This window comes from Tachyglossus aculeatus (genome assembly GCF_015852505.1).
Source record: "Tachyglossus aculeatus isolate mTacAcu1 chromosome 12 unlocalized genomic scaffold, mTacAcu1.pri SUPER_6_unloc_1, whole genome shotgun sequence".
NCBI classification, from domain to species: domain Eukaryota; kingdom Metazoa; phylum Chordata; class Mammalia; order Monotremata; family Tachyglossidae; genus Tachyglossus; species Tachyglossus aculeatus.
Window position 1 is genome coordinate 15644703 of NW_024044828.1, and position 24017 is coordinate 15668719.

The following is a 24017-nucleotide window of genomic DNA, read 5'->3' on the forward strand; positions in this document are numbered from 1 at the left end:
ATGCCTGCGGTGTGACCTTGGGCAAGTCACTTCACTTCTCTGAGCCTCAGTTACCTCATCTGTAAAATGGAGATTAAGATTGTGAGCCCCGTATGGGACAACCTGATCACCTTGTATCCCCCCAGCGCTTAGAACAGTGCTTTGCATATAGTAAGCGCTTAACAAAATACCATTATTATTATTATTTCCACTGAGCCACGCTTAGTACTCTGCATACAGAAAACGCCCAATAAATACGTTTGACTGACTTCTCCGTCCTCAATTAATAATAATAATAATGGCATTTATTAAGCGCTTACTATGCCCTCTCTGCCCTCTCCCTGACTTTCCCATCTCTGTTGACGGCACTACCATCCTTCCCATCTCACAAACCCGCAACCTTGGTGTCATCCTCGACTCCGCTCTCTCATTCACCCCTCACATCCAAGCCGTCACCCAAACCTGCCGGTCTCAGCTCCGCAACATTTCCAAGATCCGCCCTCTCCTCTCCATCCATACCGCTACCCTGCTCGTTCAAGCTCTCATCCTATCCCATCTGGACTAGTGCAGCAGCCTTCTCTCTGATCTCCCATCCTCGTGTCTCTCCCCACTTCAATCCATACTTCATGCCGCTGCCCGGATTGTCTTTGTCCAGAAACGCTCTGGGCATGTTACTCCCCTCCTCAAAAATCTCCAGTGGCTCCCAATCAATCTGCGCATCAGGCAGAAACTCCTCACCCTGGGCTTCAAGGCTGTCCATCCCCTCGCCCCCTCCTACCTCACCTCCCTTCTCTCCTTCTCCAGCCCAGCCCGCACCCTCCGCTCCTCCGCCACCAATCTCCTCACCATACCTCGCTCTCGCCTGTCCCGCCATCGACCCCCGGCCCACGTCATCCCTTGGGCCTGGAATGCCCTCCCTCTGCCCATCCGCCAAGCTAGCTCTCTTCCTCCCTTCAAGGCCCTGCTGAGAGCTCACCTCGTCCAGGAGGCCTTCCCAGACTGAGCCTCTTCCTTCCTCTCCCCCTCTCCATCCCCCTCATCTTACCTCCTTCCCTTCCCCACAGCACCTGTATATATGTATATATGTTTGTACATATTTATCACTCTACTTATTTATTTATCTTACTTGTACATATCTATTCTATTTATTTTATTTTGTCAGTATGTTTGGTTTTGTTCTCTGTCTCCCCCTTCTAGACTGTGAGCCCGCTGTTGGGTAGGGACTGTCTCTATGTGTTGCCAATTTGTACTTCCCAAGCGCTTGGTACAGTGCTCTGCACATAGTATGCGCTCAATAAATACGATTGATTGACTGTATGTGTTGCCGACTTGTACTTCCTAAGCGCTTAGTCCAGTGCTCTGCACACAGTAAGCGCTCAATAAATACGATTGATTGATTGACTGTTTCCAACTTGATTAGCACGTATCTACCCCAGTGCTTAGTACAGGGCCTGCCACCTAGGAAGCGCTTAACAGATAGCATTTTTTTTTTTTTTAAAGGAAAAGGAATCGGCAGCAGCTGCTCCTGCTGCAGGGATGGCTCCCAACCGGCTGTGGGGGGATGGTGGCAAGAACTGCAACTTCCAGAGGCCTCTGCGAGAGGGGAGGTTGGTTGGCCACACCCGCCGCATAGGCCGGGAGCTCGGACACCGGGCTCCTCCCGCCCCACCGGCCGCAGACCCAAGGAGCCCCACAGATGGAAACGCAGGCCTCGGACGGCTCCTTCTTGGGCCAAGTCGGTGAGTGTGCAAGGGAAGGGAACGGCCTGAGAAGCCGGGCGGGTTGCCGCTTGTTAGGACTTATTTACTGCCCAGCTGCAGGTCCATGTCAAATGCACATCGGTGCATATATATGTATATATAATAATAATAATAATAATAATAATGGCATTTATTAAGCGCTTACTATGTGCAAAGCACTGTTCTAAGCGCTGGGGAGGTTACAAGGTGACCAGATTCTCCCACGGGGGGCTCACAGTCTTAACCCCCATTTTACAGATGAGGTAACTGAGGCCCAGACAAGTGAAATGACTTGCCCAAAGTCACATATGGTTGTACATATTTATTACCCTATTTATTTATCTTACTTGTACATATCTATTCTATTTATTTTATTTTGTTAGGATGTTTGGCTTTGTTCTCTGTCTCCCCCTTCTAGACTGTGAGCCCACTGTTGGGTAGGGACTGTCTCTATATGTTGCCAACTTGTACTTCCCAAGCGCTTAGCCCAGTGCTCTGCACACAGTAAGCGCTCAGTAAATACGATTGATTGATTGATCAGTGGTGTTTGTTAAACACTTACCATGTACTGAGAAGCAGCGTGGCCCAGTGGAAAGAGCCCGAGCTTTGGAATAGTGCTTTGCACATAGTAAGTGCTTAATAAATGCCATCATTATTATTATTATTTGGAGTCAATGACTTGACAGTCGTATTTCTTGAGCACTTACTGTGTGCACAGCACGGTACTAAGCGCTTGGGAAGTCCAAATCGACAGCAGATAGAGACAGTCCCTACTCAACAACAGGCTCACAGTGTAGAAGGGGGAGACAGACAACAAAACAAAACATGTAGACGGGTTTCAAAACCATCAATTTGACTTCCCTCATCTCATTTGAACGTGGGAAGAAACAGCCCGCCGCCTGGCCCAGAAATCTTCCAGCAGAAGGGGCGGATTTGGAAGCTTTTGCTCTGGGTCTATTACAGCCCCAAAGGGGAGCCAGGCTGACGTCTGTGTCGAGCCACTTTCTCGCGTGAAGATCCCGACTCTGTCAATTGTCAGCTGTGTGACTTTAGGCGAGTCACTTAACTTCTCTGTGCCTCAGTTCTCTCATCTGTAAAATGGGGATTGACTGTGAGCCCCCTGTGGGAGAAACTTGTTATCTCCCCAGTGCTTAGACCAGTGCTTTGCACATAGTACGTGCTTAATAAATGCCATCATTATTATTATTATTACTGAGCGCTCGGGAGAGGACAGTATAGAAGAACCAAGATTCAAGGACACCGCCTGTTTTAGAAAACCCCTGGTGTTGCTTTGCGGGTGGCTGCCAAAAACAAAAACAGGGACCAAGTCAGCCCCGGTGCTGTCATCATGGTGTTTTCTAATCCTGCAGCGTCATAGAGCATCCAGGGAGGGAATTTTCAGAGCACAGAGAGATTGCCCTACATCCGAGGCGGGTAATTACAGGGCCTGAGCCACCGCCACGCCTGAGCCCAGAAGGCTTATTGCTAGGTGGTGGTAGTTTGTCGGGAGGCATTGCTGAGAGAAACTTAAAAAGTCTCCCCATGGTTCTGTGGACTTGCACTACGACGAAGGTCGCGTGTGTGATCACCTCCGAGGTGCTTGGAGAGGGTGATTTTTTTTTCATCTTCATAGCATGTGACAGCCAGTTTACTATAGAAAGTCCCAATGTCAGTGGATCACAGATTTTCCCCCTTTCCAAGAGAAAATCAGCGTGCATTTGGGTAGACTCAAGAGTGAATCTGCATCATTCCGATGCTTGGGGATGGAAAAAACTTGGCATTTCCCCCCCTCCTGGGTTACAGAATGAAAACAAATAATAATAATGGCATTTATTAAGCACTTACTGTGTGCAAAGTACTGTTCTAAGCGCTGAGGAGGTTACAAGGTGATCAGGTTGTCCCATGGGGGGGTTCACAGTCTTAATCCCCATTTTTACAGATGAGGTAACTGAGGCCCAGAGAAGTTAAGTGACTTGCCCAAAGTCACACAGCTGACAAGTGGCAGAGCTGGGATTTGAACCCATGACCTCTGACTCCAAAGCCTGAGCTCTTTCCACTGAACCACGCTGCTTCTCTGAATACGTCTTGAGCTCCTCCAGTGGAAAAAAAAAATCCAGACGTCATTATTAATGCAGTTTGTAACTATAATTCACCAAAGTTGGCTGGGGAAATAAGATGCTTTAAAGCTTTATAAGAGATATATTGCCGGCAGGGAGTGGCAGTGATGGGTACTTTAGTTATCAAATTGTCCCTTCTCAGCCACATTTTCCGAATCATCGGAATCAAAATAGATCATCAGAAAATGTCTTTTCCATTATTCAGCCAGCAGGAAATATTCTGGGCTGACATTTGGGATTTCTTCTTTAGTTACAAAATGGGTTCATTCTTTGTGTGGATTTCAGAGTTTTTTTAAATGATATTTGTTAAGTGTTTACTATGTGGTAGACATTGTACTAAGCACTGGGGTACATACAAGATAATTAGGTTACACAGTTCTTGTCCCATATAAGGCTCACAGTCATGGAAGCCATGGAAGCAGCTGAGGGAGATCAGCAGGTATCTTGGTTGTTTCCAGTGGATAAGGGCTGAGCAAAAGATGTGGATAATAATAATGGCATTTATTAAGTGCTTACTATGTGCAAAGCACTGTTCTAAGCGCTGAAATAACCACTTCTGCCCGTCGGGGAATCGAACCCCGGTCTCCCGCGTGACAGGCGGGGATACTCACGACTATACTAAAGAGGAATACATGGGAGGGTGGGAAAAACCGTCTCTTCTTAACGTGGGCAATTTTTGTGTTCCTTTCTAGGCTTCTGGGTGGACAGGACGCCCGTCCACGAGGCAGCCCAGCAGGGCCAAACCTTGCAGCTGCAGCGTCTGATAGAGGACGGGGCTTGCGTGAACCTGGTCACTGTGGACTCCATCACGCCTCTGCACGAGGCCAGCCTGCGGGGCCAGACCCAGTGTGTGAAGCTGCTGCTCGCAGCCGGAGCTCAGGTGGGGGCCTCTTCCTCCTCACCGCTTGGTCTCCTGGGCCGGGGCAGGGACAGGGCAGCTCTGCACTTGCTTAACTGGAAGGACCTTGTGGCCCCTTGTTGCCCATGAGAAGCCTGGTGGAAAGAGCCTGGGCCTCAGAGTCTGGAGACCTGGGTTCTAATCACCTTGGGTAAGTCATTGATCTTCTCTGGACCTCAGCGTAGTCATCTGTAAGATGGGAATAAGATAATCGTTCTCCCTCACCCTTAGACTGTTGACTCCAAATGGGACAGGGATCATGTCCAATGTGATTATCTCATATCTAGCCAAGTGCTTCGCACACATTAAGTGCCTAACCAATTGCACAATTATCATTAGTAGCAGTGGTAGCAGTAGTGTCCTCTGTCAGAACAGAGAACAAAGCAGTTGTATTTATTCAGCACTGTACTAGGTGCTTGGAACCAAAACACTCCCAGGGCCATAGCAGATTTATTTTACTTGTACCTATCTATTCTATTTATTTTATTTTGTTAGTATGTTTGGTTTTGTTCTCTGTCTCCCCCTTTTAGACTGTGAGCCCACCGTTGGGTAGGGACTGTCTCTATATGTTGCCAACTTGTACTTCCCAAGCACTTAGTACAGTGCTCTGCACACAGTAAGCGCTCAATAAATACGATTGATTGATTGATTGATTCTGTGGGTAGAACGCGGGGTCTGCTGTCCTGCTACTGAAAGAGAGGATACCAAAGCAGATGGCTCAGTCGGTCAATCAATCATATCTATTGGGTGCTTATTGTGTGCAAGATTCTTCAGTATCTGGATGGCCTGAGGCAAGGTGGTCTGTAGTAATAGTAATAATTATATTTACTGAGTGCCTTCTAATAATAATAATAGTTACAGTACAGTACACAATGTGTAAGCACTCTTCTAAAAGCTGGACTGTGAGCCCGTTGTTGGGTAGGGACCGTCTCTATATGTTGCCAACTTGTACTTCCCAAGCGCTTAGTACGGTGCTCTGCACACAGTAAACGCTGATTGAATGAATGAATGAATGCAGGTTAATCAGGTTGGACCCAGTCCCTATTCCACAGTATATATTCGCAGTCTTAATCCCCATTTTACAGATGAGGTAACTGAGGCTCAGAGAAGCAAAGTGACTTGCCCAAGATCACACAGCAGACATGTGGCATAGCTAGGTTTAGAACCCAAGTCCTTCCGACGCCCAAGCCTGTGCTCTACCCACTGAGTCACACTGTCTCCTGAATGTAGTGCCCAGTACTAAGCGCTCAGGGAGCCCAGCAGAATGACGCCAAAGTGTGTCTGTTTTTCTGCCCAGGTGGACGCCCGGAACATCGACGGCAGCACCCCGCTCTGCGACGCCTGTGCCTCGGGCAGCATCGAGTGTGTGAAGGTGCTGCTGGCTCACGGGGCCAAGGTCAACCCGCCCCTGTACACCGCCTCCCCGCTGCATGAGGCCTGCATGAGCGGTGAGGAGCCCAGTTTGCCCCCCACCAAAGGTTGGGCAGGGGAAGACCTCACCTCCCCTAGCCCGAGGGCCGGGCCATCCCAAGAGTCTCATCCTCCTCCACCTTCCCCGGGGTGTGGTTGGCTGAATTGAGAACAGGTCACCCACCACAGTGCCCCCATGGGCAAAGGGGTGGGGGCGGTTGCCTCCATCCCCTCCATCCCTGACCCAAGCAGCAGCAAATGGGGGAATGCAGCATGCTCCCGGTTGAGAAGTAACCTGACCTAGTGGATAAGCAGTGTGGCTGGAGTCAGAGGTCATGGGTTCAAATCCCAGCTCCGCCGCTTGTCTGCTGTGCGACTTTGGGCAAGTCATTTAACTTCTGTGTGCCTCAGTTCCCTCATCTGTAAAATGGGGATTAAGACTGGGAACCCCACGTGGGACACCTGATCACCTGGTATCTATCCCAGCGCTTAGAACAGTGCTTGGCACATAGTAACGCTGAACAAATACCAAAATTATTATTATTATAAAGCTTGGGCCTGGAAGTCGGGAGGATGTGGGTTCTGACCCACTTATCTGCTATTTGATTTTGGGCAAGTCACTTAACTTCTCTGGACCTCAATTACCTCATCAGTAAAATGGAGATCGAGACTGTGAAATTTGTCAAGTGCTTCCTATGTACAAAGCACAGTACTCGGCTCTGGGGAAGATACAAACAAAACAGTTTGGACCCAGTCCATGTCCCATATGGGGCTCACAGTCTTAATTCCCATTTGTATCTTCCCCAGCACCTAGTACTGTGCTTTGTACATAGTAGACACTTAACACATTTCAGTCTTAATTCCCATTTTACAGATGAGGCAACTGAGGCAAAGAGAAGCAAAGTGACTTGCCCAGGGTCACACTGTAGACAAGGGGCGGAGTCAGGATTAGAACCCAGGCCCGTGCTCTATCCACTAGGCCACGCTGATGCAGGCTCCCTTCTCCTCCCTGTTCCACAGCCTCTTACAGTTGACAGGGCCTTCCAGGGCTGCTGAAAGTCCAGCCCACAGCCTCCTTGCTGCTCTGTCCTGGCCTTGGCCTACATCCGGTCACTGGTCAGAATAATCCCCTCTCAAGGAAGAGAGTGAAAGCCAGTTAGCATGTAGGCTCCATGTGGGCAGGGAAAACACTCCTAGCATCTGTTGTACTTTTTCGAGTATGGCGCTTGACACCCGGGGTTGGGGGGTGTTAATAACCAACACAGATCCTAAAGACTGCAGAACCGTAGAACTGCAGAGGCCTCGTGAGGTCACCAGGTCCTGCCCCCTACCATGATAAATTGCATATCTAGGACCACTGAGTGGACTCTGCCTTCCCCTCCAGGTCCCACAGGGAATCCAAACTACTGCTTCTATTCATTCATTGTCATATTTATTGAGCATTTACCATGTGCAGGGCACTGTACTAAGCACTTGGGAGAGTACACTATAACAGACACATTCCCTGCCCACAATGAGCTTATAGTCTAGAGGGACAAGCTTTGTCCTGTCTTCGCCTTCTCTGTTGCTCTGCAGCTCCTTGGAGTACAGTGCTCTGCACACGGTAAGCGCTTAATATGATTGACTGACTGACCTCCTCCCCCACAACCCCCAATCACCTTGGCTCTTTACTCTTTGCTCCTTTAAACCGAGAGGAAATAATAATAATAATAAAATTATGGTATGTGTTAAGCGCTTACTATATGCCAAGCACTGTTCTAAGCACTGGGGTAGATACAGGGTAATCAGGTTGTCCCACGTGGGGCTCACAGTCTTAATCCCCATTTTCAGATGAGGTAACTGAGGCAGAGAGAGAAGTGAAGTAGCTTGCCTAAAGTCAAACAGCAGATAAGTGGCAGAGCAGGGATTAGAACCCACATCCTCTGACTCCCAAGCCCATGCTTTTTCTACTAAACCACGAGCACTCATGGGTCCCCGGGCTTGTTTGTTCACTTACAGGAAGTTCGGAGTGTGTGAGGCTCCTCATAGACGTCGGTGCCAACCTGGAAGCCCACGACTGCCACTTTGGGACCCCCCTGCACGTGGCCTGTGCCCGGGAGCACCTGGACTGCGTGAAGGTGTTGCTCAAAGCAGGTAATGCTCACGGGGCCCGAGTGGCCCAGGGGCCGGCAGCGGTGGGGAGCTGCAGCGGAGCACGTGGAAATAAGCACAACCCCTGCGTTAGGAGCCCACAGCAGCTAACAGTGGCCAGAGCCCAACAGGGGAGATTTTTGCGGTGGGCTCAACCCCAGCGAAGGAATCAGGGAGGAAAGGAATTTCAGTTGGATCTCCTCTACCTCAAGGATCCAAACGTGGCTCAGAGAATACCCCCACTCTCCCAGGAGGGCTCAGCCATTGCCCGACTCCTCCCAGCATCCTGCCGCCCCAGTCGGAGACAGAATAATAGTAACAATAATTGTGGTTTTTGTAAAGTGCTTACTATTTGCCAAGCAGTGTACTAAGCACTGGGGTAGATACAAGATAATCAAGTTGGATACAATCCCTATCCTTCATGGGGCTCACAGTCTTAAATCCTCATTTTACAGATGAGGAAGCCGAGGCACAGAGAAGTGAAGTGACGTACCCAAGGTCACACAGCAGACAAGCGGTTGAGTGGGGATTAGAACCTAGGTCCACTGACTTAACTTCTCTGTGATTTTTCCACTAGGCCAAGCAGCTTGTCATGAATCCTGTGAGGGGTGGACTGGGGACTTGACCCAAGGGACAGGACAGCCTTGCCAATGATCTTGTTTGTAGAATCAGTCTGTCGGCAGCCAAAGCCAGAAAGCTGAGACTAGGAAGGACTTTTTGTTCTTGGTCCATTGTAATTTCTGGCCCAACTTCCTGCAGGAAATGTTCCCCGGGCTTGATGCTTTGCTTTCCACTCAGCCAAACCAAGCACGTGGAGGGGAAGGCCACACGTACCCAGAGGCAGCCAGGCCTCTTTGGGAAGTGAGGTGGGTCAGCCTGGAAAACGAAAAGTGAAAGCGACGTAGCAAGGCACCAGCTGGACACTTTCCAAGAGTTGGGGCCTCTTCACAGGGCTTTGAATTAGTTGTTGAATTGTTTCCAGTGAAAAGGCTCACCAGCCGAGTGAAATAGGGTTATTGGAATGAAATGAGGCTTCAGGTTGTCCTGTGTTTCAATGAGGAAATGTCAATCGTGAGAACTTAATAGCTGGTGCCGGTTGTCTCTATTTCCTGGGCCCAAACAGATTTCATTGGGAGTTCCACGCAGACCTGAGGAATTGAATGAGGTGGGGATGATGATAATAATAATGATAGCAATAATAATAATGATAGGATTTAAATTCTTAATATGTGACAAGCCTTTCACTAAGCAGCTGGGTTCTAATCCCAGCTCTGCCTCTTGTCTGTTGTGTGACCTTGGATAAATCACTTAACTTCTCTGTACCTCAGTTACCTTACCTGTAAAATGGGGATTAAGACCATGACCCCCATGTGGAACAGGAACTGTGTCCAACCTGATTAGCTTATATCTACCCCAGCACTTAATACAGTGCCTGGAACATAGTAAGTGCTAACAAATACCATATATCCGCCCCCCAAAAAAGCATTGGGGTAGCTACATGATAATCAGATCAAATACAGTCCTTGTCACACTCGGGGATCACAGTCTAAGAGGAAGGGAGAACAAGTATTTTTACAGATGAGGAAACTGAGGCAAAGAGATGTTAAGTGACTTGAGTGTGTAAAATGGGAAATATCTGTTCTCCCTCTTAGACTGTGTGCCCAGTGTGGGACAGGGACTGTGTCCAACCTGATTATCTTGTATCCTCCCAAGCACTTAGTACAGTGCTCGGCTACTAGTAAGCAGTTAAGTATCAAAATGAATCATTATTTCATCCCTCGGTGCTACCCAGGGAACCTGCTTAGAGCAGGACAGTGCAGGGTCATTTCTGGGTCCTTTTTATTTTCTAAAACCCAGAGTGGCCATTTGATCATGCATAATCTGGCGGTGACCCTGGCAACCTTTGGTCTCTGGCCCATGCTTGGAGAGGAGACAGGGGAGAGGAGGGAAGTGGTGAGAGTCCAGGAGAGAGAAATAGAGATTCTACCCAGTGGTAAATAAAGCCAGAGAGTAAATGTTTTGCTGCACAGCTTGTGCTGCTGGAACAGCCAGGGCTGGCCCATGAGCCCTGATTGGGAGCGTCACTGGACACCCAGTCAGCCCAGCTCTGTCAGCTTTGCCCTTGCTCTTCTACCTTCCCCTGACAGATTCTTTCGCACTTCTGCCCCTTCCCCATCCCCCCAGGCCTTCCACCACCGTTATGCAGCTCACTTGTCTGCTGTGTGACATGAGTTGACTGGCAAGTGCGGGATCCTTTCCAAGACGTAACCTTTCGGCAGTGGCTTTCTCTGGAAGCCCAAAACAGGGTTCAGATCTCACCTTCTCTTGAGGGATAGTGAAGAGAGCAAGAGATTTTGATGCCTTAAACACCTTTTTTCTATTCCTCCCCACATGTTCCTTTTCCACTCCACTCTTCTCCCTTCAAAAAATGGAGGGTGTCTGTTTAAAGCAGACTGTGCTGTAAGGTTAAAGACCTGGATCCAGTGTCACTCCCAGAGGCCTGTGGCACCCCATTGGTGCCATAGCTGGGGGTGGCAGGGGGAGAGGTCAGGAGATTTAAGAAGCAGAGCTTCTGCCCTTTATCCCACCCAGCCCCAGGCTGAAACGCTGCTGCTGCTTCCCCACCCATGCTGCTGCCATCCAGGACAGTGAGAGAAGGATGGGGATTGGGCCGAGCGTTGGCGACTAAGGCACCCAACCCTCCTGACCGCACCCACCTCTGGGACAGCTGCGGCCCTCCGGGGTGTCCTAGCCAGGATGGGGGGGTTCACCCAGGCCGCTAGGCCCAAGACATTTGTCCTGAATTGGTCTAAGGACAGCTTGGCTCTGCTTGGTTCCACCCACCCCCGAGGTGGCCTTGTCCAAATCTCATACCATCTTTGTGCCTCAGGTTCCCCATCTGGGGAACGACTCACTAATTCCCACCCCATCCTGTTTCACAGTAATGTATGAGGGGAAGGTAAATAATAGACCCAAGAAGATTTTGAGCCTGGGGCTCCGCAGTATCAACCCTACATTGGGCAATTTAAGGAGCTTGGTTTTGTTTTAAATTTGAACCAACTTTGTTAAATTGGTATATTGACACCCCCCCGCCCCTCGGCTCATGTCTAAGGGATGTCTCCACTGACAAGAGCTCTGGGTACACAACAGATAACATTCTTGTGGTCCAGTTATATATTCAGGTGCAGATTCAGGGTTGAAACCCTTTTGCTCACAAGACTGTTTTCTCCAGGATCCTGAAGGGCAGACAATCCATCAGAGGTATTTACTGAGTACTCACTGTGGGCAGAACACTGTACTAAGCACTTGGGAGAGTTGGCAGATACATCCCCTGCCTACAACGACCTTACAATGTAGACAGACAAGTTCTGACCATCTCCAATCAAACCTGGAGGGAGGAAAGAATACCAGGCTTCCCTCTGATATTTAGAGATGAGAAATTCCAGTTACAACCCCTCCTTTCATTCTGTAAAACTGATTGAGGGAGCACTAGTCACTTGTAATTCCTTCCAAAGGCCGCAGTTGGCTGCCCTTCACGACAGTGGATTGAGCCCGCTGATTGGACCTAGGTTTTGTTCACCTGCTTCTTCTGCATCTTGCATGAGTCATTTGATTTCCCAAATCCCTTTCCCAGCTTCCTCACCCCCATATCTGCGCAGGAGCTAATTTGGGGGCAGTTAGCATTCCTAGCATAGAAGATCCGGCCTGGCTTTAAGTCCCGGCCCCTCGGGAATGTGGCGGAGAATTCCTGAGACCCCCCAGGGGGACTCCTTGAAGACAGACCCTCACTGAATGTCAGTTGTGTTCTTCTGGAACCTTCCTTTAAGGCTGAAACTTTCTTCGCAAGTTTTTAAGTAGCTCCCTCCCTCCCGGCCAAAGCCAGACTCCTTAATTTAAAAGTAGGATCGAGGCAAAAAAGCAACAGGCTGGACCCTCAACCCCTGGGTTGATTTCTTTTTGGAAAGAATGTCTTTGCATTTAAAACTGCTTCACAGTGCACTTTGTGTGTGTGTATGTATGAAAGCACAGGCCTAGGAGTCAGAGGATCTGTGTTCTAATCCCAGCTCTGCCACCCGCCTGCTTGTGAGATCTTGGGCAAGTTACTTAACTTCTCTGTGCCTCTGTGACCCCACCTGTAAAGTGGGGATTTAAATCCGATTCCCTCGACAGACTGTGAGTCCCTTGTGGGTCAGGAACGTTGTCTGATGTGATTATCTTGAATCTATTCCAATGCTTATTACAGTGCCTGGCACATAGTAAATGCTTAGCAAGTACCATTAAAAAAAAAAAAGGTAGTGGGCTGGATCAGCTGAGTTTTTGATATTTCCTTCAATCCTAGAATGCTGATTCTAAAATTTATAAAGGTGGTAGCAGGGTTCCCTTTGAAAATGCACAGGTCCCAGCACTGTTACAACATAAAGCCATCAATCCCACCTTTACTGGGTTAGACCAATTTTCCACCCAGTCCAATATTCAGTCTCTGACAATGTCTAAAGGTTGCATAGGGGAAGTATAAGATCTACCCTCCCTGAAGCCACCCTAAGGGACCAGCCCCGCTCCAATGAGCTTTTCCCTCCACATTGCTCTGGAAACCTGCTGTAGAACAAATCATTCATGAGTTTATCCAAACCCCTCTTGAGCCTAATGATATTTTCATTCTGCACCAAAGCCAGTGTTACAAATGCCTGGCACTGAGTAAGCACTTAACATACCACGTATTACTGTTATTGATAGTAATAGATTAATACTATTAATAATTAATATTAATAGTAATTATTATTGCCAGTAACCGTTCCTGTCTTCTTCCTCCTGGCCTCCCAGGGGCTAATGTGAACGCGGCAAAACTGCATGAGACGGCCCTGCACCACGCAGCCAAGGTGAAGAACGTGGATTTGATTGAGATGCTCATCGAGTTCGGAGGCAACATCTATGCCAGGGACAACCGAGGGAAGAAGCCTTCCGACTATACCTGGAGCAGCAGCCCGCCCGCAAAATGCTTCGAGCACTATGAGAGTAAGCTGGGGCCGGGGCCTCAATGAGCAGTCTCCCTCTCTCCTTCCCCTGGCACCCCTGGCTTTCCTCCCTTCAGGTTGTTTGTAATAATAGCCATCCTGTCATCTCCTCCATGACTCCCCTGCCAATCTCCTCTTCCCCCATAGTCCTGCTGCTACAATAATAATAATATTATTATTATACTGCTTTAAGCAGTATTATGTAACTGCTATAATAATAAATTATTATTTAATTAATAAAAATTATTTTTTTAATAAAGCAGTTTACCAATAGCTGCTTTAAGTGGCCATTAATAAACTGCAGGGTCACACTGGGCCTGCAGCCTTTTGTGGATGAGCTCACATCTCTAGACTGTGAGCTTACTGTGGGCAGGAATGTGTCTATGTTGTACTCCCAAGTTCTTAGTACAGTGCTTTGCACACAGTAAGTGCTCAGTAAGTATGATTGAATGAATGACCAGCTGGAAAGTCAGTCAATTGTATTGGAGAGCTTACTGTGTGCAGAGCACTGTACTAAGCGCTTGGGAGAGTACAATATAACAATATAGCAGACACATTCCCTGTCCACAGTGAGCGTAGAGGGCTGGAGATTGCTAAGGGGCAGTCGCCAAACTTCCCTTCATGAGTCTGAACATCTAGAAGAGTCCCAGTTTTCTTGGAGGATCATGGTTCCCTCCTCCCCCGCTCATTAAAAGGGTGTGGTTCTCTTACCCCTCCATTTGCGTAAGGGAACACGGACTTTTCAGAGGGGAGGTCAAGAGGAAGAGCTAGGTGAGTCCTCAGTGTCCGCCTGCCACTCTAACAGGTCTTGCTGTGCTCCTGCGCCCCTTCTCTCATTTCAGAGACACCCCTGAGCCTGGCGCAGCTCTGCAGAGTCAGCCTGAGGAGAGCCACAGGCGTTCGCGGGCTGGACAAGATCACCAAGCTGAACATCCCCCCGAGGCTCATCCACTACCTCTCATACGACTGAGCCAGGGAGGAGAGGGCAAGGGGGCAAGGTCGGCAGCACCCGCCCTACATCTGCTTTCTCCTTCCCGGCCCCCAGGCTCAGGCAGGACGGTGACTCTGGTGCACGCGTGGCATAACTGTGGGACAAAGGACCACGCTCCCATCCCTCTGCCCTCTGATCAGGGAAATAATTTCCAAGGCAATAAGAAGGTATGAACTCTTAGCTCCCAAGCTCAGGTCTGGTTAGCCAGTGCTATTTATCGGGAGAAGCTTTGAGACCCTTGCCCGGTCCAGACCCTGCAGGTGCAAAGGGGAGTCGCTCTTCTGGGCCAGGCCTGGCTCCCTTAGGGTCCTTTACTGAAGAGACTTTCGGTCCAGAAGAGCGGGACTCGGGGTGGGCAGACAGGGCCCGTGGAGCCCTCAGGACCCTCTTTTTGGCCCCAGAGAGAGCTCAGAGAGACCAGGCTGCAGCCTGCGCCATTCCTTCTGCACCAACTCCGCCTATTGTTTGGGCCTTCTCACCTGCTGGGGGCTAGGGCTGGGGCCAAAGGCAAGGATGGCAACGGGTTTGGAGGTTTGGCCATTTTTTGGCTTCCAACAGCCCTCTGGGTTTCCTCATGTGTCAGCCTAGGGGACACTTGCAGGCAGGGTCCGCCTGGGCCAAACTGGTGGCCAGTGTTCTATGGAAGGACAGCTGGCTATTCAGGCTTCCCTGAGGGCGGTCTGTTGTCCTCAGGTATTGTTTACCAGGAGAGTCCTTCATCAGGCCTCTAGTTCAGGGTTGGAAATCCTCAGCACACAAGCCAGAAAGCACTGACTGACACTGTACCCTCTGGCCACAGCTGGAGACATTGGAGCCCCACTGTCTGCCCCCGCCTCAGGTGGCAGGGGAGTCAGGGACAACAACGGCAAGGCTTTCTGGACCTGCGGCCACGGCCCCCTGTACCCAGAAGCATCAAGGAAGGCTGTAGGTCCGTCTGGGAACCTGGGGGTCCCCTTCTAGGGCCGAACATACCGGTTCTCGTGAGTCACCTAGCAGAGAGCTAGGAATAAGACTGAATCGTGCTTGAAGTATTCTTGTAAAAATGTGAAGGTAGGGATGCATTTTACCATTTTAAAGCCTGAGTAGCCCTTAGCACTTTTAAACTTAAATTGCATTTTGGGCTGCTCTCTAGAGCTCTTGGACTTACTGACTCGTCAGTCAGGACTTTCGAGCTAGTAGTGTCTCTGAGAAGAGCCTCACTAAACTCCCCCAGCAGAGGCTGCTGGTGACCACTCAGTGGAATCAGAGCTGGCCGTCCGCCGGAAAGTGGCTGCGCCGTCCTTCGACCAGGACGAAGAGTGTTTCTGCTCCAAGAGCGTCTGAATACGAGCTCTGAATTGTAAGTGAGGAAAAAAACCCAAAACACTAAAACTGGTATGCTAAGCCACCTGTGCCGGCTTCTCTGGGATTGAGATTTAAATAATAATAATAATAAAAAAAACGGTGGTGGGGTGTGGAGGGGTGCCCAGGGAGAGGCTTACCTGATAGAGGTCCCCACATTATAGAGGAATTGAGATTGGAACAACCAGGAGCTTCAGTAGAAAGAGTACAGGCTTTGGAGTCAGAGGTCATGGGTTCAAATCCCTACTCCAGTTGTCAGCTGTGTGACTTTGGGCAAGTCACTTCACTTCTCTGGGCCTCAGTTACCTCATCTGTAAAAATGGGATTTAAGACTGTGAGCCCCCTGTGGGACAAGCTGATCACCTTGTAACCTCCCCAGTGCTTAGAATAGTGCTTTGCACATAGTAAGCACTTAAGTGCCATCGTTACTACTATTATTATTATTATTATTAGTGAGCAATATTCTGGCTGGTGTGTACATGTCACACTTCTGCTTTGATTTGCACAAAAGTGCATACTCATTCATGCCTGTAGACACCCAAACCCACCCTTTTTAGACCTGCCTCCTTATGCTGGGGTTTGCGGTGGGAAGCAGGGGCAGGGTTCTTTTTCCGTCCTAACCTAACCCTAGGATGGCCTCTGTGTATCAGCGCTCAGGTTTGACCACCCTGCCGGGCAGGGGGCAAAGCTGAGCAAGGCCACTTTTTCCCCGGATCTTCTCACGAGCTCAAGTTCAGAACCGACTGCTTCCGGAAGGTGTAGATGCCCATGCAGTTTGGGGCCGGTTCTGGCCTTGGAGGAGAAGCAACATCTACAGAGCGCCCTGCTTCGTTAAAGAGCCAGAACGTCTCTGGGGAGGTTTGTCAAAAAGCCTGAGTTATTGGTGGTCACTGGAAATAAATCATTTTAAAAAGCAACTTTCCTTGCTGTTGGCATTTCGTCTGCCCTGTTGAAGTCCATGGTAACTTTGTATATAATAAAATAGTATGACCAGATTATAGACTAGGAGGCTGTTGTTGCCATTGGTGGAGGGGAGAAAACCACTCACTCAGAGCCCCACTGTGACCAAGAGAAATCGATGGCCTTTACTGAGCACTTACTATGTGCAGAGCAAGGGCTTCCACTTGGCCCCATCCTCTCCCAGGAGGCACCTCTGCTTTCCTTCTCTATCCCCACTCCTAACTGCCAGACAGTGAAAATTCAGCTCCCAGAACCACCACCTTGTTACCGAGCTGCCAAACATTTGTTCTTTATGCTCTTACATGCCTAGTTCACATTTTTCCCCCTATACAGTCATGTTTTTAGACTGTGAGCCCACTGTTGGGTAGGGACTATCTCTATATGTTGCCAATTTGTACTTCCCAAGCGCTTAGTACAGTGCTCTGCACATAGTAAGCGCTCAATAAATACGATTGATGATGATGATGTTCTCTTCCCTTTTTCTCCAGCCCTGGCCTTTTCTTGCCACATCCACCTTCACCCCTGTGGCATGTCAGTTAGATTGCTTTCCTCCCAATGGCCCCCTTACAGCTTTCCACACACTTCCTGCCATTTTTCCTCCTCAACACCATCCTTCCCTCACTCATGAAGTTGTTTTTCTGCCCTTTTCTCTCCCGGCATCTGCCATCTTGCCCCGCCTTTCAAGAGATGGATTTTAAGAAGCCACCAGGGACTGCCACAACTTTGGGTTCTAATCCCACTTTCGGTTCCCTGGGCAATGGCAGAGAGAGACTTTTGACATCACCAGCAGAAGCACAGAGCACTGGCCTGAGAGTCATAAGAACCTGAGTTCTAATCCCTGCTCCGTCACTTGTATGCTGTGTGACTTTGGGCAAGTCATTTCACTTCTCTGTGCCTCAGTTACCCTATCTGTAAAATGGAGAATAAGACTGTGAGCCCCATGTGGGACATGGACTCTGTCCAACCTGATTACCTTGTATCCACTATGGCACTTAGAATAGTGCCTGGGACATAATAAGTGTTTCAAATACCATTTAATAAAAAAAAAAAACACCCTAGGTTGGACACTTTAACACAGACCACTGTAACAGAAGTCTAAAAGCATGCATGGGGATGGGGATTTTGAGCCATACTGACACCGAAAGTTATGATGATGATTATTAGAGTATGTGTGGAGTGCTTACTATGTGCCGAGCACTGTACTAGTTCCTGGGTTAGATACAAGATAATCAGGTTGGATGAAGTAGCTGTCCCACATGGAGCTCACAATTTAAGTAGGAGGCAATAGGATTTAATCCCCATTTCACAGATGAGGAAACAAGCACAGAGAAGTTAAGTGACTTGCCCAAGGTCACACAGGAGAGAAGTGACAAATGCAGGATTAGAACCCAGAGCCTCTGACTCTCAGGCCCCTGCTCTCTCTATTAGGGAGTCCAATCATGAAGGCTTCGGGACCAAGAGCCTTGTGAAAGAGTTGATTATAATGCTAGTGATTTGTGGAGAGCCATTTGCACTCACACAAAATTATACGATCAGTTTGGACTGTGCTCAAAACCTCTGTCAGAACTTGAGTTCCATCTAACACCACACCCTTCGGTCAAGTCACCAAATGCCCAGGTCTTTGGGAGGTGGTGGGGCAGAAATTCTTTTCATAGTTTTCAGAAGACAAAGGTCAGGTGATACAACTGGATTTTCCGCATCTTTGCCCTTCATCACCCCTCCTGGGTTGGTCTCCATTTCGTTAAAGAGCATGAGACTGGACATCAAGGAGGAGACCTGGATTCTAGTCCCTACTCTGTCACTGACGTTGGGTAGTTCTTTTATCCTTTCTGCATCTGTTTCCTCATCTGTAGAATGGGGATGTTAACTTTTATTTTAAATGGTATTTACTCTATGTGCCAGGGGTATTCTAACCAGTGGGGTAGATACAAGATAGTTGTGTTGGACACAGTCCATGTCCCGCGTAGGGCTCCAAGTCTTAATCCTCATTTTACAGATGAGGTAACAAGCCCAGAAGAGTTAAGTGACTTGCCCAAGATCCCACATCAGGCAAGAGGTGGAGCCAGGATTAGAACCCAGGTCATCTGGCTCCCAGGCTCATGCTTTTTCCATCAGACCACCTGCCTTCCCTACTCAGATTGTGAGTCCTATGTGGGGCAGGGACTGGGTCCAATCTGATTATCCTTCACCTACGCCAGTGCTTGGCACACAGTAAGTACTTAATAAGTGTAACACAAACACAACTTCCCTCTTTCTCAGGAAGTAGTGTTCAATGGTGGTAGGAATACCTTTCCTGGGCTCCCCCAAAAATACTGAAGGCCCTGCCTGCATAGGGAATTCCACTGAGAAATGTGTCTGGGTAACCAGTGCCTCTTCCCAGCTCAGAATCAGCCACAGGGAAGGATGCTCTTGGGGTTCAGGGAGCTGTCTCAGCACTGAGAAGTTATAATGCAGTGGTAGACACCAGTTCCTGCCCTCAAAGAACAGGGAAGAGAAACAGGGACTTGATATTCCAATCTAGAGAGAGAGCGACCCAGGCAGAGATTCAGTCCCTAACAAGAACGGTCTGAAAGGAACAGGCTGAATTGAGTCCACCTCAGATTCTGTATTGTCACAGGGTTTGAAGGGACCCTTCTCTGTTCAAATCTATTCATGGGGGCAACTGAGGTCTAAGAGACTTTCCCTGCAAAGGAGACTGAGTCAGTGACCTAGAACACACTGTGCTGTACCTCCTTGGCTTAGCTCAGCTCTGAGCAACCGCTCTGCTTGACAGATGAGGTCACTGACGTGCCCACACCAGCCTCTTCTTTTTCCCTCCAAGCTCAGCAACCTTGGCTCCATGCTAGGCCTCTCGGGTTTCCTCACAGAGGCCAGTACGGAGCTGGGCCTGAGAACAATAGCACTCTGTAGCCAATGCCCAGTGACTGCGCTCTTCTGTTAGGAGACAGTGCAATGGAGCCAGGAAAGGATGGGAACATTTGCCCTGGCTGGATCCTAATCACCCCTCTCTACACAGCTCTGACCTTAGAAGGAGGAGAAGCTCTTTTCTCCTCTCCACCCCCCGCCCCCCTGCTAGACGACCAGAGGCCCATTCCCAGGACCTGAAGCCCGGGACATTCGGGATGCAGGGACCTATGGGTCGTTGAGGACAAAATTTCCTGTGCTGAGTGGTTTACTAGATTACTTTGTGGACTCTGTGTTTTGCGAGAAGAATAAGGAAGAGAGCACTGTTCCTTGAGATTTATCCATTCACGTCTAAGTAATTCTCAGCTTGCTCACTTTTTAAACCTGCTAAGATCCCTTACAGCACTTTTGGTGTTGGAAAAAAATCTAAGGAGCTGCATATACATCATCATCATCATCATCATCAATCATATTTATTGAGCGCTTACTTGTGCAGAGCACTGTACTAAGCGCTTGGGAAGTACAAGTTGGCAACATATAGAGACAGTCCCTACCCAACAGTGGGCTCACAGTTTAAAAGGGGGAGACAGAGAACAAAACCAAACATACTAACAAAATAAAATAAATAGAAAACAACAGCTTTCTCTTCCTCCCTCTACCCTCAGAGAGTCACCACAGCCATCATTCTCCTGCTCCCCCACATCCTGCCGACCCCTCCCAGAGTCAGAGGCCTCTTCTGGGCCAAGCTCCCAGACCAGGGTCTGGTGTGGGCCTCTGAGACCCCAGTTGTTAGTTGTTGGCTGAGGAGCCAGACGTCTCATCCCGGGCAGCTTGACTGAGTGTGTCTTAAGTTGGTCCAAGCCAAACAAAGTACCTCCCCAAGTTAAGCCTCAATACCAGGAATTTGTGGAAATGTGAACCCCCAACAGGGCACTCTGCCTGCCCTTCCAGGCTCTGTTTTCCACCAGCACTTCTCTGCAGGTGCCTGGTTTAGGGGCGCGGTCTTCCCTACCAGGGAATCCAGCCCTCTGCCAGGAGAAGCAGGCAGGGCAGCCTGCTTTCTGATTGCTGGGCAATCAGAAAGGCAGCCTCCCCCAAAACAAAGGCACTTTGAGGTAGCTAGCCCAATCGCTTTCAAACTCATTCCTGGTAAGAGTCTAGAGAGAAAGAATAGAAGAAAAAGCCAAAGATGGAGGGGGCTTGGAGGAGTAAGGAAGTTAGCGGACGTTGTTTGCCGGAACCGGGCCCCACTTGCTTGGAAGGGATCTGCAGCAGAGGGTCCTGAAGGGAAAGGAATTCCAGAGTCACTCAGCATCTTGGGGGCAGCCCCGGGACGCCCTGCCCTTCAGTCATTTGACAACCTGTCACTCCAAAGGCTGGAAGGAACTTCCCAGAATGCTCAGGGAGGGAAGAAAGGGGAACCACTGAACGGTCCACTCTGAATCTTATAGTTCCCAGAAGACGACTAAGGGCAGATCCTATAATGGGTTAAAATGAGAGGAGAAATAAGAAGAGGAGGAGGAAGGGGAGTCACAGCACATCCCCAAAATTTGGGTGAAGCTTTCAATGCCCACTATGGGCCAAGCACTGAAGGAGGGATTATTAGGTGGCTGTTGCGGGGCCCTGGCCAACAGAGATTTCTCTCAGATGACATGCGCTGGGTTGCTTTCTGGTTAGCTCTGACAGTCTCTAAGTGGCTGGCATAATGGCAGGGGTAATATTCATTCCTCACCTCAGCACCCATGGGGGTATGGTGATGTCAACACAGCAGCAACCCCACATTCCCCCTCCTGCCAACACAACTGGATACAGTCAGATATAATCCCACCCATGGCAGAATGTCCCTGCTTCCTTAACATAAAGGATGAAGCCCAGGCAGGACCAGTTACTGAAGCATACTTTAGGCCAGACCAGGTAAGTTGGTTTTTATTTATATTGTGATTTTTAAATTAGAGATCCCTTGAGTTGGGAGCCAGAAATCATTTTGGGGGGTAGTTGGAAAGCAGAGGAAGCAGCGTGGCCTAGTGAAAAGAGCCCGGGCCTGTGAGTCAGAGGACCTGAGTTCTAATCCTGACTCTACCACTTGCCTGCAGTGTGACTTTGGGCAAATCATTTCACTTCTCTGTGCCTAGGTTTCCTCATCTGTATAATGGGGATAAAATACCTGTTCTTCCTTCCTCAGACTGTGACCCCACCACGTTTGTTCTGATTGGGTTGTACCTCCCCCTAGGCACATAAGAAGCCCTTAAACACCATTATAATTAGGACTATCTCTCATCTCTGCCCCTCGACTCCCCACCTGTCCTAGAGTTAAGATGGCCAGAAGTAGATATATATCTGCAGATCTCGGTTTCATTGCATTTGACAGTTTAAAAGCCGCACCTGAAGGGGGTGGGGTCTACATGCCTCCAATTGAACATTGAGGATGCCAGGCTTCCTAAGCCTTTGCTAAACTTCCTGGGCACTGGGCCTTCCCTGGCAGAGCATGGGTATTTAGGGGCACCATCTGTATCACCTGGGCAGCTAGGCACAGCTCAGCCTCCTCCTTGCCAAGACTTTTTTAATCTTCAAGCTGCAGCCAGGCCAGAAGTTAAAAGTGCAGTATAATTATGGGTGCCCGATGCCAAAAAGGGGCACGCTACTCCAGGCCACTCTTCTCCTCCGAACATCACAGATAGCGAGGCCAAAATTGGGGAGAAATCAGGGCAGCATGAGTGATTGGAAGGGAGAAAAATATGCACAAAACCACCTCCATATCCTGCTGAGCATCGTGTATCCAGCCTTCCTGGGTCCAAAATGCATGGGTGGAAAAGGCTGGGGAAACTGAGGAGCCGAGTGGAAGTGATTTGCTTCAAGGATCCACCAGTTAAAAGCCAACTCTCACTAGAGTGGGGCAGCGAGAAGTGCCCCAGCTCAACCTGCAGCCAGGTGAGGACCAGGGGAGGCCCAACGTATTCCTGGGTCAGGCCAGAGACTGAGTCCCGCCTGGCAGAAGAGTCTGGGCATCGAATGTGGGCTGGCTTTCACCACCCCACAGTGGAGCAGCCCCCACACCCAGCCCAGGGCAATGCCAGCTCATGCCTGGAGTGGACAGTGCTGTTGATGGTTGACTGGTGCCCTGCAGCTTTGGCACCGCGTTGGGACCAAGCCTGGTACGCAAAACTCCTCGACCAAGGGGAAGCCCTGAGTCACTGCGGAGTCCCCTCAACTTGATGCAAAAAACCCCCAAAACTCCTGAATGGACACACTGGCACAACATTTTAAGGGAACATTGGCCTGGACCCTTTCATTTTACTTCTACTCTGCCTCAGGGCCCATGAGGGAACCGAGATGACTGAGACCTCAGCTCAGACGCGGACATGCTGCTGGAAAGCCCCTTTTAACTAGGTTGGAAAGGAGGTGGCTTCCTTAGCGCTTAGTACAGTGCCCCAATGCTCAGTACACTGCCTGGTAAGCGCTTAACATACCATCATTATTATTATTCCTTTGGCACCCAGAAAAGTGTCATTTTGTTTTAACCAAAATTACTTTTGTCTTGTGCAGAAGTGATCATGGGGTCCCCAAGACAAAAGGCAAACGAGCTCTATTCTTTTTCCATTCCCTAAAGTGCTTTGTAACAGGGAAAAAAAAGTGCTAGAGGAAGCTGGAATGGTTGGAGTTAACCTGGGAAGTCTTCCTGAAGGGGGTGGAGGGGAGTTGGGGCAACAATTTGAAGGAGGAGAGGGATGTGGTTTGGTGAAGAGAAACCTCGATGCTATCGTGCCAAAGGCAGTTTCTTAATCAAGTTTCCAGTACCAGGCACCTGGTCTGTGTCAAAGGCAGAGACGGAGGCCGGTGGGAAGGGTTGGGGCGTGGCTGTTTTCTTCCTGGGTTACTCTACATGTCCAAACCAGACTTCTCACTTGTGTACACTTATTCCTGTTTGGTTTTCCCTCCAGAAAACATTCAAAACCTCAAGCTGCTTTTATGACAAACAAAAACTAGCGTGGCTTACTGTAAAGAGCCTGGATGTCAGAGAACCTGGATTCTAATCCAGGCTCTGTCACTTCTTTGCTGTGTGACCCTGGGCAAGTCACTTAACTTCTCTGTACTTCAGTTCCCTTAACTTTTAAATGGGGATTAAGACTATTAGCCCCATGTGGGACTAATGTGGCTCTAACCTGATTGTCTTTTATCTACTCCAGCACTTAGTACGTTGCCTAGAACATAGTAAGCACCTATGTCTTTTAAAAGCAAACAAAAAAGACACCACACGGGCACTCAGCCTGTGTGTCTGAGGTTCAGCAACAGTTGTTCGCATCTGTGGTTCTCCAAGAGGAAGGAGGCCAAAATAGAAACAGATATGACATAGTGGGTACACATCCCCCATACATTTCCATCCTCCTCTGACCTGTTTTAGGACTGAAGTTCAAGAAGAGCTTGTCAGTAGTACCAACTCCTGATTGTTAAGTGAGATTGCCTCGAATATCCAGTAGCTGACAATCAGTCATGTATATTGAATGCCTACTGTGTGCCAAATGTTGTACTAAGCACTGA

At 49.1% G+C, this 24017-nt stretch overlaps 1 protein-coding gene across 1 annotated transcript; it reads left to right on the forward strand.

Moving 5' to 3' along the window:
• Nucleotides 1–1654: 1654 nt before the first annotated feature.
• Nucleotides 1655–15837, forward strand: ASB13 (ankyrin repeat and SOCS box containing 13). Its single transcript, XM_038741336.1, has 6 exons — nt 1655–1718; nt 4528–4715; nt 6031–6181; nt 8142–8276; nt 13095–13286; nt 14128–15837. Exons 1-6 carry the CDS (start codon nt 1676–1678, stop codon nt 14253–14255), a joined length of 837 nt encoding a protein of 278 aa, XP_038597264.1. The 5' UTR covers nt 1655–1675; the 3' UTR covers nt 14256–15837.
• The last annotated feature ends 8180 nt before the right edge of the window (nt 15838–24017 follow it).